The 17,617-nt window shown below is 45.9% G+C and overlaps 1 protein-coding gene across 4 annotated transcripts in view; it reads right to left on the reverse strand.

The window, feature by feature from the left end:
- arhgef18b (rho/rac guanine nucleotide exchange factor (GEF) 18b) overlaps positions 1-17,617 on the reverse strand; it is an 83,493-nt gene that overhangs the window by 22,272 nt on the left and 43,604 nt on the right. For all 4 annotated transcript variants that reach the window (XM_029708180.1, XM_029708181.1, XM_029708182.1 and 1 more), the window contains exons 15-24: positions 16,089-16,173; positions 15,601-15,836; positions 13,907-14,032; positions 13,214-13,331; positions 12,671-12,925; positions 12,332-12,408; positions 11,634-11,812; positions 6,604-6,677; positions 3,978-4,160; positions 63-203 (exon numbers count right to left, since the gene is read on the reverse strand). In XM_029708180.1, coding sequence (XP_029564040.1) covers positions 63-203; positions 3,978-4,160; positions 6,604-6,677; positions 11,634-11,812; positions 12,332-12,408; positions 12,671-12,925; positions 13,214-13,331; positions 13,907-14,032; positions 15,601-15,836; positions 16,089-16,173 — 1,474 coding nt within the window. The remainder of the gene's footprint in view (positions 1-62; positions 204-3,977; positions 4,161-6,603; positions 6,678-11,633; positions 11,813-12,331; positions 12,409-12,670; positions 12,926-13,213; positions 13,332-13,906; positions 14,033-15,600; positions 15,837-16,088; positions 16,174-17,617) is intronic.

Consider the following 17,617-nt stretch of genomic DNA (forward strand, 5'->3'; position numbering starts at 1 on the left):
ATTCGTACACTAAGATGCTTTGTGGATACGGGGCTCAGAGCAGGCAGACGGAGTGGACTCACTCTTGTTGAGGATGATTGGCCTGCTGTCATAGCCCCCGAAGGTGTCTGCTCTCCTGGGCAGAGCCCCGGACCCTGAACCCTCCTCTAGACGTGAAGCTGGCTCTCTCACACCAGACAGCAATAGGTTCTGAAGACTCTCCACTGGGGGGGGGGAATGGAGAGAGAGAGATAGATGGAGGTAGGAAAGTAGAGAAAGAGAGAGATTAACAATGTTTCAAGGCTGTCTTTATGATAGGACAAGATTAGCGAGGAGCCAACCCTCCTACAGTAACAGATGGGTGTAGTGAGGAGCCGACCCTCCTACGGTAACAGATGGGTGTAGTGAGGAGCCGACCCTCCTACGGTAACAGATGGGTGTAGGGAGGAGCCGACCCCAGTACGGTAACAGATGGGTTTAATGAGGAGCCGACCCCCCTACTGTAACAGATGGGTTTAGTGAGGAGCCGACCCTCCTACGGTAACAGATGGGTGTAGGGAGGAGCCGACCCCAGTACGGTAACAGATGGGTGTAGTGAGGAGCCGACCCTCCTACGGTAACAGATGGGTTTAGTGAGGAGCCGACCCTCCTACAGTAACAGATGGGTGTAGGGAGGAGCCGACCCCAGTACGGTAACAGATGGGTTTAATGAGGAGCCGACCCCCCTACTGTAACAGATGGGTTTAGTGAGGAGCCGACCCTCCTACGGTAACAGATGGGTTTAGTGAGGAGCCGACCCTCCTACGGTAACAGATGGGTTTAGTGAGGAGCCGACCCTCCTACGGTAACAGATGGGTTTAGTGAGGAGCCGACCCCCCTACGGTAACAGATGGGTTTAGTGAGGAGCCGACCCTCCTACGGTAACAGATGGGTTTAGTGAGGAGCCGACCCTCCTACGGTAACAGATGGGTGTAGGGAGGAGCCGACCCTCCTACGGTAACAGATGGGTGTAGGGAGTAGCCAACCCTCCTACGGTAACAGATGGGCTTAGGGAGGAGCCGACCCTCCTACGGTAACAGATGGGTTTAGTGAGGAGCCGACCCTCCTACGGTAACAGATGGGTGTAGGGAGGAGCCAACCCTCCTATGGTAACAGATGGGTGTAGGGAGGAGCCGACCCTTGGCACTGTTATCAGAAAGCACAGCATTGATTTTCACTGTTACAGAGACCATACACAACTTAAAATCCTCTGGTGACACAGAAATGTTATCTCCACGGACAAATTAGATTGCATTAAGTGATTTAAATATTTAGATGGCTCACAACTTCCTCCAGCTGAATAAAGACAATACCGAGTAACTTACTGCTGGAGTCAAAGCACAGAGAGAGAATCTGGCAGCACATTTTAATTCACGGGAAATAAAGATAAAACACCAGGTAAAAAAACCCAAGGTGTTATTTTAGATTCTAAGCTAAATTTTGAATCACACATTAGGAATGTGCCCAAAATAGCTTTTACCACTTGAGGAACATTGCCAAGGTGCGGCCGTTTCTCTCTCAGGCTGATACAGAGAGACTCATCCACGTTTTTATTACAAGCAGGCTTGACTACTGTAATGCTCTCCTGTCTGGTCTACCCAAGAAAGCCATTGGTCAACTGCAAAACATACAGAATGCTGCAGCACAGGTACTGACCAAGACCAGACAGAAAGCACATATTACACTGGTTTTAAAGTCTCAACACTGGCTGCCTGAGTTTTAGAATTCATTTTAATATTCTTCTTTTGGTTTTTAAATCAATCCACGATTGTGCACCCCAGTACATGTCAGACATGCTTTTAAGTTATGTACCCAGTAGGTCCCTTAGGTCCTCTGGCCTTTTAACTATCCCAAAGCCTAGGACCAAGAGGCATGGAGAGGCAGCCTTTAGTTACTATGCCCCCAGCCTCTGGAATAGCCTGCCAGAGGGGGGCTGAAACTGAACGTATGGGAACAGGCTGCCAGAGGGGGGCTGAAACTAAACGTACGGGAACAGGCTGCCAGAGGGGGGCTGAAACTGTGAACGTACGGGATCGGGCACAGCCTGCCAGAGGGGGGCTGAAACTGTGAACGTACGGGATCGGGCACAGGCTGCCAGAGGGGGGCTGAAACTGTGGACGTACGGGATCGGGCACAGCCTGCCAGAGTGGGGCTGAAACTGTGGACGTACGGGATCGGGCACAGCCTGCTAGAGGGGGGCTGAAACTGTGAACGTACGGGATCGGGCTAAATGACTAAAATGTCAAATGTTTGTACCATGTTTTGTGCTGCTACCATGTTGTTGTCATGTTGTGCTGCTGCCATGTTGTCATGTGTTGACTCAATCATGGACACTCTTACTGACAGTTGTGGCTGCTTTGCGTGATGTATTGTTGTCTCTACTTTCTTGCCCTTTGTGCTGTCGTCTGTGCCCAATAATGTTTGTACCCTGTTTTGTGTTGCTGCCTTGCTGTGTTGTTGTCTTAGGTCTCTCTTTATGTAGTGTTGTCTCTCTTTATGTAGTGTTGTCTCTCTTTATGTAGTGTTGTCTCTTGTCATGTGTGCTTTGTCCTATATTTTTATTGAATTTATTTTTAATCCCAGGCCCCCGTCCCAGCAGGAGGCCTTTTGATTTTTGGTAGGCCGTCATTGTAAATAAGAATTTGTTCTTAACTGACTTACCTAGTTAAATAAAGACTCAATAGAATAAAAATAAAAAATGTATTCATTGGATCAGTCTAAAACTTTGCACACTGCTGCAATCTAGTGGCCAACATTTAAATTGCGCCTAGACTCCTAAGTGATATTGTGGCCTTTCTCTTGCATTTCAAAGATGGAACAAAAGAAATAGAAAACTTATGTTTTTCTCTTTGTATTATCTTTTACCAGATCTAATGTGTTATATTCTCCTACATTCATTTCACATTTCCACAAACATCAAAGTGTTTCCTTTCAAATGGTATCAAGAATATGCATATCCTTGCTTCAGGTCCTGAGATACAGGCAGTCAGAATAGTGTGTCGGACTCGCTTCCCCATTTATTTATTTGTAGGCTATAGCCGTTAAATAATATAGCCTAAATAATTACATTTTCTTTAAGCTCCCTGTCTCCTAATCTATTTAGACTGTTCATTTTATATATTTTTTTGTTTTAAATTTGATTTTTTATTAATATTACATTTACATAAGTATTCAGACTCAGTACTTTGTTGAAGCACCTTTTGGCAGCAATTACAGCCTCAAGTCTTCTTGGGTATGAAGCTACAAGCTTGGCACACCTGTATTTGGGGAGATATTCAGAGACTTATCCTGAAGCCACTCCTGCATTTAATGTTTTTATTAACCTTTTTTAACGAGGCAAGTCAGTTAAGAACAAATTCTTATTTACAATGACAGCCTACCAAAAGGCAAACGGGTTCCTGTGGGGACGGTGGCTGGGATTAAAAAAAAGAAATATATATATAAATATAGGACAAAACACGCATCACGACAAGAGAGACACCACAACACTACATAAAGAGAGACCTAAGACAACAACATAGCATGGCAGCAACACATGACAACACAACATGGTAGCAACACAACATGACAACAAACATGGTAGCAACACAAAACAGGGTACAAACATTATTGGCCACAGACAACAGCACAAAGGGCAAGAAGGTAGACAACAATATATCACACTAAGCAGCCACAACTGTCAGTAAGAGTGTCCATGATTTGAGTCTTTGAATGAAGAAATTGAGATAAAACTGTCCAGTTTGAGTGTTTGTTGCAGCTTGTACCAGTCGCTAGCTGCAGCGACCTGGAAAGACGAGCGACCTGTTTAATATGACACGCAGCCTGTTTGAAATGAGAGCTTCCTTTACATGTTGTTTACTCAAATACTTTCATTCAAATCATATGTTTTTCCTTTCAATACCATATGACACAGTGTGTGTGTGTTACCTTGTGTAGGTGTGTGTGTGTGTGAGTTGTACCATCAGTGATGGTCCCCTTGAGCAGTGTCTCCCCCTGGTGGAGGTCTGAGGCGTCACCTCGCAGCATTAGGTGGGAGCGGAAGGTCATATCCCCATGACCAGACACCAGACACATGTCTGAAAACAGCTGCAGCTTCTCTGTCAGGATCGTCACGATCTGGGTGTCCTTCTGGCTCAGACGCTCTGGGAGAGGAGAACGGGGACAGAAATAATTAAGAGTTCATTACATGAAATGGCAGGAACAGAAACACTGAACGTGAATGTTGACTGGTACATGACCCCCACCTAGCGGTCTAGCATCAACATGACCCCCACCTAGCGGTCTAGCATCAACATGACCCCCACCTAGCGGTCCAGCATCAACATGACCCCCACCTAGCGGTCCAGCATCAACATGACCCCCACCTAGCGGTCCAGCATCAACATGACCCCCACCTAGCGGTCCAGCATCAACATGACCCCCACCTAGCGGTCCAGCATCAACATGACCCCCACCTAGCGGTCCAGCATCAACATGACCCCCACCTAGCGGTCTAGCATCAACATGACCCCCACCTAGCGGTCTAGCATCAACATGACCCCCACCTAGCGGCCTAGCATCAACATGACCCCCACCTAGCATCAACATGACCCCCACCTAGCATCAACATGACCCCCACCTAGCATCAACATGACCCCCACCTAGCATCAACATGACCCCACCTAGCATCAACATGACCCCCACCTAGCGGTCCAGCATCAACATGACCCCCACCTAGCGGTCTAGCATCACCATGACCCCCACCTAGCGGTCTAGCATCAACATGACCCCCACCTAGCATCAACATGACCCCCACCTAGCGGCCTAGCATCAACATGACCCCCACCTAGCATCAACATGACCCCCACCTAGCATCAACATGACCCCCACCTAGCGGTCCAGCATCAACATGACCCCCACCTAGCGGTCCAGCATCAACATGACCCCCACCTAGCGCTCTAGCATCAACATGACCCCCACCTAGCGGTCCAGCATCAACATGACCCCCACCTAGCGGTCCAGCACCAACATGACCCCCACCTAGCGGTCCAGCACCAACATGACCCCCACCTAGCGGTCCAGCATCAACATGACCCCCACCTAGCGGTCCAGCATCAACATGACCCCCACCTAGCGGTCCAGGATCAACATGACCCCCACCTAGCGGTCTAGCATCACCATGACCTAGCGGTCTAGCATCACCATGACCCCCACCTAGCGGTCTAGCATCAACATGACCCCCACCTTGCGGTCTAGCATCAACATGACCCCCACCTAGCGGTCTAGGATCAACATGACCCCCACCTAGCGGTCTAGCATCAACATGACCCCCACCTAGCATCAACATGACCCCACCTAGCATCAACATGACCCCCACCTAGCGGTCCAGCATCAACATGACCCCCACCTAGCTGTCTAGCATCAACATGACCCCCACCTAGCATCAACATGACCCCCACCTAGCATCAACATGACCCCCACCTAGCATCAACATGACCCCCACCTAGCATCAACATGACCCCCACCTAGCATCAACATGACCCCCACCTAGCGGTCCAGCATCAACATGACCCCCACCTAGCTGTCTAGCATCAACATGACCCCCACCTAGCTGTCTAGCATCAACATGACCCCCACCTAGCTGTCTAGCATCAACATGACCCCCACCTAGCTGTCTAGCATCAACATGACCCCCACCTAGCGGTCTAGCATCAACATGACCCCCACCTAGCGGTCCAGCATCAACATGACCCCCACCTAGCGGTCCAGCATCAACATGACCCCCACCTAGCGGTCTAGCATCAACATGACCCCCACCTAGCGGTCTAGCATCAACATGACCCCCACCTAGCGGTCTAGCATCAACATGACCCCCACCTAGCGGTCTAGCATCAACATGACCCCCACCTAGCGCTCTAGCATCAACATGACCCCCACCTAGCGGTCCAGCATCAACATGACCCCCACCTAGCGGTCCAGCACCAACATGACCCCCACCTAGCGGTCCAGCACCAACATGACCCCCACCTAGCGGTCCAGCATCAACATGACCCCCACCTAGCGGTCCAGCATCAACATGACCCCCACCTAGCGGTCCAGGATCAACATGACCCCCACCTAGCGGTCTAGCATCACCATGACCTAGCGGTCTAGCATCACCATGACCTAGCGGTCTAGCATCACCATGACCCCCACCTAGCGGTCTAGCATCAACATGACCCCCACCTTGCGGTCTAGCATCAACATGACCCCCACCTAGCGGTCTAGGATCAACATGACCCCCACCTAGCGGTCTAGCATCAACATGACCCCCACCTAGCATCAACATGACCCCACCTAGCATCAACATGACCCCCACCTAGCGGTCCAGCATCAACATGACCCCCACCTAGCTGTCTAGCATCAACATGACCCCCACCTAGCGGTCTAGCATCAACATGACCCCCACCTAGCGGTCTAGCATCAACATGACCTCCACCTAGCGGTCTAGCATCAACATGACCCCCACCTAGCGGTCTAGCATCAACATGACCCCCACCTAGCGGTCTAGCATCAACATGACACTATTACAAAGATGAGGCCATTGGTCCTGTCGTCGTAAGTTACCTTGGAACTCGTTGAATCTGGCAGCTCGAGCCTCCTCCTGCTCACTGAAGAGTCTCTCCTCAGTGTGTGGACAACTAGCGAGAGAGCGAGAGCGTTGAGTTAGCTAGGACTCGAAGCCTTGGGTTGAGAGACAAAGCAGAGTTTCTCAACTCCAGTCCTGAGGACCAACTGTGTATCGAGGTTCTCTCTGTAACTACTTAGTCCCATTGAAGAGCAGTATTAAACCACCTGATGTTTTACAATATGTTCAGCTGAAGTGAAAGACGGTTGTTAAGCACGGCGCCACACTGTCTCTCACAGGCTGTACGCTGGTGCTGGGAGTGGAAGACCCAGACCTTCATTAATTAGAAAAGATAAGTCCCTCACACAAGACGAGTTCGTCTTGCCAGAGTTGCTGTGACCATGTACAGAGTCTGACCATGTACAAGACATCATGAAAATGAAAAATGAGAAGGAAATGTCGACATTAAAACGGCAGGGCAGGCAGAGAAATGTGTTTTAATGAGCTGGGGCACGTACCCACGAAGCATTTCAGAGTTTGAGTGCTGATCTAGGATCAGTTGATTTTACGATCTTAATAAATAAGATAAAATCGACAGATCCGAGATCCGCACTCTTACTTTGAGGGGCTTTGTGGATACGGGCGCTGGAGTGAAACGCAGCATACACAAATGGGTCCTCAGTGCTGCATCAACACCTGTAAACGAGGTGCATGGCCCGAGAGGAGGTGCATGGCCCGAGAGGAGGTGCATGGCCCGAGAGGAGGTGCATGGCCCGAGAGGAGGTGCATGGCCCGAGAGGAGGTGCATTGGCCGAGAGGAGGTGCATGGCCCGAGAGGAGGTGCATGGCCCGAGAGGAGGTGCATGGCCCGAGAGGAGGTGCATGGCCCGAGAGGAGGTGCATGGCCCGAGAGGAGGTGCATGGCCCGAGAGGAGGTGCATGGCCCGAGAGGAGTATAGACGGGCAGGACTACCTTTTCACCTGTGCCGACCCAAACCAAACTGTGCCGACTCTGATGAGTTATTTTCCGCACGGTTCCAATAAAATGTGGTGGCTGCGTAACCAGTCCAGCTCAGTATAGCTTGGTTTGGCTCAGCTCAGTGGAGAGAAAGCCTGGACGAGGAAGGAGATAGGGCTGGCCGATATATAGAATTAATTTTAATTCATGTTTTAGCACGATATTCCAGATGCCTTTATTGCAAGAATCATGTTTACAAAAAAAACTGAAAATAAAAGTGTTTATGTCCGCTTCCTCTCGTCTTTTTGGTCTCTTCTTCTGCTGCGACTTTACAGTCGTTGCCAAAAGTTTTGTGAATGACACAAATATTAATTTTCACAAAGTCTGCTGCCTCAGTTTGTATGATGGCAATTTGCATATATTCCAGAATGTTATGAAGAGTGATCAGATGAATTGCAATAAATTGCAAAGTCCCTCTTTGCCATGCAAATTAACTGAATCCCCAAAAAACATTTCCACCGCATTTCAGCCCTGCCACAAAAGGACCAGCTGATATCCTGTCAGTGATTCTCTTGTTAACACAGGTGCGAGTGTTGACGAGGACAAGGCTGGAGATCACTCTGTCATGCTGATCGAGTTCGAATAACAGACTAGAAGCTTCAAAAGGAGGGTGGTGCTTGGAATTTATTGTTCCTTCCTCTGTACACCATGGTTACCTACTAGGAAACACGTGCCGTCATCATTGCTTTGCACAAAAAAGGCTTCACAGGCAAGGATATTGCTGCCAGTAAGATTGCACCTTAATCAACCATTTATCAGATCATCAAGAACTTCAAGAAGAGCGGTTCAATTGTTGTGAAGAAGGCTTCAGGGCGCCCAAGAAAGTCCAGCAAGCGCCAGGACCGTCTCCTAAAGTTGATTCAGCTGCGGGATCGGGGCACCACCAGTACAGAGCTTGCTCAGGAATGGCAGCAAGCAGGTGTGAGTGCATCTGCACGTACAGTGAAGCGAAGACTTTTGGAGGATGGCCTTGTGTCAAGAAGGGCAGCAAAGCAGCCACTTCTCTCCAGGAAAAACATCAGGGACAGACTGATATTCTGCAAAAGGTACAGGGATTGGACTGCTGAGGACTGGTGTAAAGACATTTTCTCTGATGAATCCCCTTTCCGATTGTTTGGGGCATCCGGAAAAAATCCTGTCCGGAGAAGACAAGGTGAGCGCTACCATCAGTCCTGTGTCATGCCAATAGTAAAGCATCCTGAGACCATTCATGTGTGGGGTTGCTTCTCAGGCAAGGGAGTGGGGCTCACTCACAATTTTGCCTAAGAACACAGCCATGAATAAAGAATGGTACCAACACATCCTCCGAGAGCAACTTCTCCCAACCATCCAGGAACAGTTTGGTGACGAACAATGCATTTTCCAGCATGATGGAGCACCTTGCCATAAGGCAAAAGTGATAACTAAGTGTCTCGGGGAACAAAACATTGATATTTTGGGTCCATGGCCAGGAAATTCCTTAGACCTTACTCCCATTGAGAACATGTGGTCAATCCTCAAGAGGCAGGTAGACAAACAAAAACCCACAAATTCTGATAAACTCCAAGCATTGATTATGCAAGAATGGGCTGCCATCAGTCAGGATGTGGCCCAGAAGTTAATTGACAGCATGGCAGGGCAGATTGCAGAGGTCTTGAAAAAAAAGGGTCAACACTGCAAATATTGACTCTTTGCATCAACTTCATGTAATTGTCAATAAAAAACCTTTGATACTTTTGAAATGCTTGTAATTATACTTCAGTATTCCATAGTAACATCTGACAAAAATATCTGAAGACACTGAAGCAGCAAACTTTGTGTAAATTCATATTTGTGTCATTCTCAAAACTTTTGGCCACGACTGTACAGTTTCCCATTACAGTTTCCCCCCGCATACATTTAACGGTTCGTTCATTTTTGGTTCCATTATCTATATCAGGGCAGTCCAACCCTCTTCCTGGAGATCTACCGTCCTGTGGGTTTTCAGTCCAACCCTCTTAATGGAGATCTACCATCCTGTGGGTTTTCAGTCCAACCCTCTTCCTGGAGATCTACCATCCTGTGGGTTTTCAGTCCAACCCTCTTCCTGGAGATCTACCATCCTGTGGGTTTTCAGTCCAACCCTCTTCCTGGAGATCTACCGTCCCTGTGGGTTTTCAGTCCAACCCTAATTTAACACACCTGGTTCTACTTATTAGCTGCTCAACAAAACCTGAACTAGCTGGATCAGATATGATAAATTAGGCTTGGAATGAAAACCTACAGGACAGCAGATCTCCAGGAAGAGGGTTGGACTGAAAACCTACAGAACGGTAGATCTCCAGAAGAGGATTGGACTGAAAACCTACAGGACGGTAGATCTCCAGGAAGAGGGTTGGACTGAAAACCTACAGGACGGTAGATCTCCAGAAGAGGATTGGACTGAAAACCTACAGGACGGTAGATCTCCAGGAAGAGGGTTGGACTGAAAACCTACAGGACGGTAGATCTCCAGGAAGAGGGTTGGAGTGAAAACCTACAGGACGGTAGATCTCCAGGAAGAGGATTGGGCAGCCCTGATCTAGGTAATAGGCCATAATTGATGTTGGCCTATAGGCCTGGCATATTCCCATGTTCAAGGAGCTTCCCGTTTTGATTGGGTTATTTTGCCTAAAAACCTTTAGGTCTACCTATAGAAACAAAAAACAACAACTCTGCATCTCTTCCCAGCCTGGCCAAAACGGTGTTTATCATCCCCAGTGCCTCTGAAAGTTAGAGGGGATATTCTCCCCTGCTGGCCTGCACTCCAGAACCATCGCATGAGCCTGAAGCCACAAGCTACCCAAACCCGCGTTTCTAGAAATGAATTGAAAGGCACTAAATAATTTTTTGTTTAATTTGTATTTACTTCTAAGTAAGTCAAAGCCTATATGCACAATTTATAGACTATAATGATTTAATACAACAAAATGCTATTTAAATGCTGAGTACTTTATGACCCTTCCAGCCTATTGTCGCAAATGCTTCACAATGTATTTCTTTGTAGGCTATAGCCTTGAAAACAATTTAAATAATATTGCCTAAATAATTCATTTTCTTTCTTAGGCTCCCTGTCTGTCTCCTGACCTTATTCAGAGTGTTTATATGCTGTTTAATATGACATGTAGCCTATTCAGAGTGTTTATATGCTGTTTAATATGACATGTAGCCTATTCAGAGTGTTTATATGCTGTTTAATAAGACATGTAGCCTATTCAGAGTGTTTATATGCTGTTGAATATGACATGTAGCCTATTCAGTGTTTATATGCTGTTTAATATGACATGTAGCCTATTTACAGTGTTTATATGCTGTTTAATATGACATGAATCCTATTTACAGTGTTTATATGCTGTTTAATATGACATGTAGCCTATTCAGAGTGTTTATATGCTGTTTAATATGACATGAATCCTATTTACAGTGTTTATATGCTGTTTAATATGACATGTAGCCTATTCAGAGTGTTTATATGCTGTTTAATATGACATGAATCCTATTTACAGTGTTTATATGCTGTTTAATATGACATGTAGCCTATTCAGAGTGTTTATATGCTGTTTAATATGACATGAATCCTATTTACAGTGTTTATATGCTGTTTAATATGACATGTAGCCTATTCAGAGTGTTTATATGCTGTTTAATATGACACGAATCCTATTTACAGTGTTTATATGCTGTTTAATATGACATGTAGCCTATTTAAAATGATGAGCGCTTCTTACAGTCACCTTTTCATGTTTATTCAAATACTTTTCATTCCAATCCATATGGTTTGGTTTGAATATTTCAAAATCCAAATAGTAGGTCCAGGTAGTAACAAAAATAGATGGGTGTTGGTCAAACTGTAATTTTAAATGAATGGAGAGAATTGAGGCATTTATTTTTAATTTTTCTGTGAGCGTGGAGAGGAGCCTTTCCAACCACTCAACTCTACTAACATGCTCTGGTGTGTGTGTGTGTGTGTGTGTGTGTGTGTGTGTGTGTGTGTGTGTGTGTGTGTGTGTACACCTCTCCACGGCCTGCCGGATGTGTGTCATCCAGGAGTTGCGCTCCTCCTTGGAGGCGGTGTGTATCTCGTACATCTCCGGCTCATTGGAGGAGGCGCAGATCAGGAACATGGCCTTCTCCTCGTGGGCCACCTCCCTCACTATCAACTTCTGGAGGGAGATCACTGAGGGCTTGTTGTCCTGGGGAGTGGGGAGAGTCAAGGCAGCTACAAGTCACATTGAAAGAGAATAACACCAGAAAGCAAAATGGAGGAACTTTTCATAGTTCTAGATGAGGGCTCTCCAACCCTGTTCCTGGAGAGCTACCCTCCTGTAGGTTTACACCAAGGCTCTCCAAGCCTGTTCCTAGAGAGCTACCCTCCAGTAGGTTTACACCTGGGCACTCCAACCCTGTTCCTGGAGAGCTACACTCCTGTAGATTTACACCAAGGCTCTCCAACCCTGTTCCTGGAGAGCTACCCTCTTGTAGATTTACACCAGGGTTCTCCAACCCTGTTCCTGGAGAGCTATCCTCCTGTAGGTTTACACCAGGATGAGTAGTTCTCAAGGAACAAGGTTGGAGAGCCCTGTTCTAGACAGATAAACAGAAGACGCTGTGTCTAACTTTCTGTTGAGAGTTGTATGACAGATTTGTCAGTCGTTCCAGAGTGGATAACAAAGCTTAGTCGGAATTAACTGACATAAGAATTCACGACTCACCACTGTGGAGAAGACATATCTCTGGTCCTTCTCTTGGAGTAACAATAGCACGTCTGACAGCAGCACAGCCAGAACATCTGAAATGGAACGGGAGTTACATGTTTAGACCTGTGTGAGATCAACACAGACAGAAGAGAAAATAGAAGATCATTTCAGATTATTGGAGGCAGGGTTGGGGTCAATTTCATTTAAATTACAGTCAATTCAGAAAGTAAAACAAATTCCAAATTTTCCCAATTAAAAAACATTGAAGATAATTGGAATTTCTGTGCACTTCCTGAATTGACTGGAGTTTAAATGAAATTGACCCCAACCCTGACCCGAGGGTCATCCTGTTACCTTTGAGTCTGCCGGAGGCGGCCTTGTGGTTGGCCGTCCCCTCGTGCAGTAGCCTGCGTCGACCCTGAGCCAGGTCCTCTCTGTGGAACACACGGCCATCTTTGATCTTGCCGAGGGACTTGGGCTCCATCTTGTGGGCGATGTCTCGGAGGCGCGAGGCCTTCTCATGCAGGTTGACCAGGGCATCCACCTGCACGATGCAGTCTTTAATCAGACCCAGAGACCTGGTCAACTCCTCGTGTTCCTCCGTACCCACTGGAGGGAGAAAAGACCCAGACTGGCTTCAGACAGACAGAATGTTACAGAGAAATGTTATTTCTCTTAGCTCTTGGGGGTTTTAGGCTGGGTATCCGTAAGGCACTTTGTGACGACTGCTGATGTAAAAAAGGGCTTTATAAAATACGTTTTGATTGATTAGTTAAGAGAGATATCATGTTGTTCTTTCTATTCCATTAGTCTAACAGAAAGTTGGGCCTAAATCTCAAGAGTTATCAGACGGGAGAGGACCAAGTACATAAATCTTCTGTCTACCGATGTCTGTACCTTCTGTATTCTGCACAATGCGTTCCACCAGCACAGGGTACTTGGTGACGCGTTGTGTCACCAGGAGAATACATTCAGTCACTCCTAATCTTCTCACAACGGACAAATTATTGACTTTCTGGAAGGAAAAAAAAAGGGACATGCATTATACACTGGTCATGGACCATTTAGTGCAATCACCAAATGTTTCTGGTTACACACAGGAGGCCACAACGGCTGGATGTGAAAAAAACCTTATGTTCATAAATAACCCACTGTCATGAATGTTTCACATCCTCTTAAAAAAAAAAAGCCAATTCGCAGTTGTTGCATACATTAATGGACTTAATGATATACTCATTGACTCTTGAAGAATATAACTTGCCTCATGAGCTTAGAACAACTGGTGTACCCCATCAGAAACCCAAATAAGCTTGTTTTACTACATTGTAAATGTAAACAAACTGTATAACCTAAAAAAAAACACATAAAATGTTGATTTCATGTATGGTCAGTCCTTTCATCAATAGCTATGTGTATGAATTCATGAGTGGTTACACTTCTCCAGGCTCACCCCTCAGCTTCTGACCAAAATAGGAGGCGGGGGGACTGCTTGTATAGTTTCAACTGCAGATAGCCCCTTTAAGTTAGCAGATGGGTCCAGGATTTTTTGTCAATATCTCAACTACAGTAATGGACCCAGTAACAACCAACCCGTATGAGGCTCTGGAACTTCCTGTTGTTGTGTAGTTGCTCCTTGTAGTAGTTGACAGCCTCGGTGTGGTGGCTGCAGAAATCACCATAGTTCTCCTTCATCCGGTCCCCTCTCTCACCTGAAAACTGGAGAGGAGAAAGGGATGAGATCTGAGGAGACATATTCAGCTGATACAACTCTCAGTACCGTTACAGTAGAAAGTCTGCTCTGACTACCTAGCCACTCTGACTACCTAGCCACTCTGACAGGTTCAACCAAAGCAAAATATGGTTTAAATATATAGTATAAATTATTATTTTGAATATATACAGTGCATTTGGAAAGTATTCAGACCCCTTGACTTTTTCCACGTTTTGTTACGTTACAGCCTTATTCTAAAATGTATTTGTTTTTTCCCCCCTCATTACCCCAAATTGACAAAGCAAATAGTGTTTTTCAGAAATTGCACATTTATAAAAAATTAAAAAATTGGTCTGATAGTCCTTAACGGGCTTTTTGGCAAACTCCAAGCAGGCTGTCATGTGCCTTTTACAGAGGAGTGGCTTCTGTCTGGCCACTCTACCATAAAGGCCTGATTGGGGCGGCAGGGTAGCCTAGTGGTTAGAGCGTTGGACTAGTAACCGAAAGGTTGCAAGTTCAAATCCCCGAGCTGACAAGGTAAAAATCTGTCGTTCTGCCCCTGAACAGGCAGTTAACCCACAGTTCCTAGGCAGTCATTGAAAATAAGAATTTGTTCTTAACTGACTTGCCTAGTTAAATAAAAGGTAAAATAAAATTAAAAAATTGGTTGAGTGCTGCAGAGATGGTTGTCCTTACGGAAGGTTCTCCGATCTCCACAGTGTAACTTCAGCACTCTGTCAGAGTGACCATCGGGTTCTTGGTCACCTCCCTGACCAAGGTCCTTCTCCTCTGATTGCGCAGTTTGGCCGGGCAGCAAGCGAGTCTTGGTGGTTCCAAACTTCTTCCATTTAAGAATGTTGGAGGCCACTGTGTTCTTGGGGACCTTCAATGATGCAGAATTTTTTTTATACCCTTCCCCCAGATCTGTGCCTCAACAGAATCCTGTCTCGGAGCTCTACGGAGAATTCCTTCGACCTCATGGCTTGGTTTTTGCTCTGACATACACTGTCAACTGTGGGACCTTATATAGACAGGTGTGTGCCTTTCCAAATCATGTCCAATCAATTGAATTTACCACAGATAGACTCTAATCAAGTTGTAGAAACATCTCAAGGATGATCAATGGAAACAGGATGTACCTGAGCTCAATTTTGAGTCTCATAGCAAAGGGTCTGAATACTTATGTAAATAAGGTATTTCTGTATTTTATTTTTAATACATTTGCAAACATTTCTAAAAACCTGTTTTCACTTTGTCATTATGGGGTATTGTGTGCAGATTGAAGATTTGTATGTATTTAAAAAAAAAATAGAATAATGCTGTAACGTAACAAAACGTAGGAAAAGTCAAAGGGTCTGAATACTTTCTGTGGGGCACTGTGCATTATCTTTTTGTCTTATAAAGGGAAGAGGAATTCAGAGAGGAACACCGTTAACGTAATTGGGACACAACGTCTGATTTGTGGCACTCAACCTGCAAAGTGAACCAAAACACAAGCCAATTCAGTCACTGTGTGAGAGTGAGAGTTACAGAAAGTGTGTGTGTGCGTGTGTGTAGTTTGTGTTGTCTGTACCTGTGTGGTGAGGATGTCAGCGAGTCTTTGTATGTTGTAGTTCCTGTCGCTGCCGGGCTGCATGGAGTCTCGGCGCCGCTCTTTGAGGCGGGACAGGAAGTCTGTGTGCAGCTCCAGCAGGCTCTCCAGGCGCGGGAACAGCTCGTCCACCTGGAGGTGCTCCTTCAGCTCCCTCATGTACACACGCAGCATGATCTTCAGGGTCCGCACGTGGTGCATCTCTGTCTGAATCAGCTCTGTCGGGAGACGGACGGACGGACGGGTTCAACATCTAGTTTGTCTTTAAAAAGGAATTTGCTTTTCAACCACTGGACCACCATTATTGACCGGAGGTGAATAATAAAACAATGGCAAGTCCAGACAAACAGAAAAATGGTATGAGTTTCTCCATTTCTCTACTTTAACTTAACCACATAAATGTAACTATATAAAACACAATGAAAGCCTAAATAAAAAGACAAATGTAACATTTTTACGGTGAAATGTACCATAGATAACGTCCTGTCTCTTGACCATCTCCTTGGTGTATTTCTTCAGGTACTGCTGGTCCACAGCCAGACTCCATGACTCCACCTATAGTATAGAAGATAATAGATCATACAAACATACAATAAATAACAGCATTATACACAAATATATAACATTAACATACAGTACCAGTGAAAAGTTTTGACAGCTACTCATTCAAGTTTTTCTTTTTTTTTGTGACTATTTTCTACATTGTAGAATAATAGGGAAGATATCAAAACTATGAAATCATGTAGTAACCAAAAAAGTGTTAAACAAATCAAAATATATTTTATATTTGAGATTCTTGAAAGTAGCCACCCTTTGCCTTGATGACAGCTTTGCACACTCTTGGCATTCTCTCAACCAGTTTCATGAGGAATGCTTTTCCAACAGTCTTGAAGGAGTTCCCACATATGCTGAGCACTTGTTGACTGCTTTTCCTTCACTCTGCGGTCCAACTCATCCCAAACCATCTCAATTGGGTTGAGGTCGGGTGATTGTGGAGGCCAGGTCATCCGATGCAGCACTCCATCCCTCTCCTTGGTCAAATAGCACTTACACAGCATGGAGGCGTGTTTGGGGTCATTGTCCTGTTGAAAAACAAATGATAGACCCACTAAGCGCAAACCAGATGGGATGGTGTATCGCTGCAAAATGCTGTGGTAGCCATGCTGGTTAAGTATGGCTTGAATTCTAAATAAATCACTGACAGTGTCACCAGCAAAGCACCATCACACCACCTCCTCCATGCGGTGGGAACCACACATGCCGAGATCATCCGTTCACCTACTCTGCTTCTCACAAAGACACGGCGGTTGGAACCAAAAAAAATCTCAAATTTGGACTCATCAGACCAAACGACCGATTTGCACCGGTCTAATGTCCATTGCTCGTGTTTCTTGGCCCAAGCAAGTCTCTTCTTATTTGTGTCCTTTAGTCGTGGTTTCTTTGCAGCAATTCGACCATGAAGGCCTGATTCACGCAGTCACCTCTGAACAGTTGATGTTGAGATGTGTCTGTTACTTGAACTCTGTGAAGCATTTATTTTGGCTGCAATCTGAGGCTGGTAACTCTAATGAACTTATCCTCTGCAGCAGAGGTAACTCTGGGTCTTCCTTTCCTGTGGCGGTCCTCATGAGAGCCAGTTTCATCATAGCGCTTGACGGTTTTTGCGACTGCACTTGAAGAAACTGTCAAAGTCCTTGAAATTTTCCAGATTGACTGACCATGTCTTAAAGTAATGATGGACTGTTGTTTATCTTTGCTTATTTGAACTGTTCTTGCCATAATATAGACTTGGTCTTTTACCAAATAGGGCTATCTTCTGTATACCACCCCTACCTTGTCACAACACAACTGATTGGCTCAAACGCAATAAGAAGGAAAGAAATTCCACAAATTAACAAGGCACACCTGTTAATTGAAATGCATTCCAGATGACTACCTCATGAAGCTGGTTGAGAGAATGCCGAGAGTGTGCAAAGCTGTCATCAAGGCAAAGGGTGGC

This window comes from Salmo trutta, chromosome 22 (genome assembly GCF_901001165.1).
Source record: "Salmo trutta chromosome 22, fSalTru1.1, whole genome shotgun sequence".
NCBI classification, from domain to species: Eukaryota; Metazoa; Chordata; class Actinopteri; order Salmoniformes; family Salmonidae; genus Salmo; species Salmo trutta.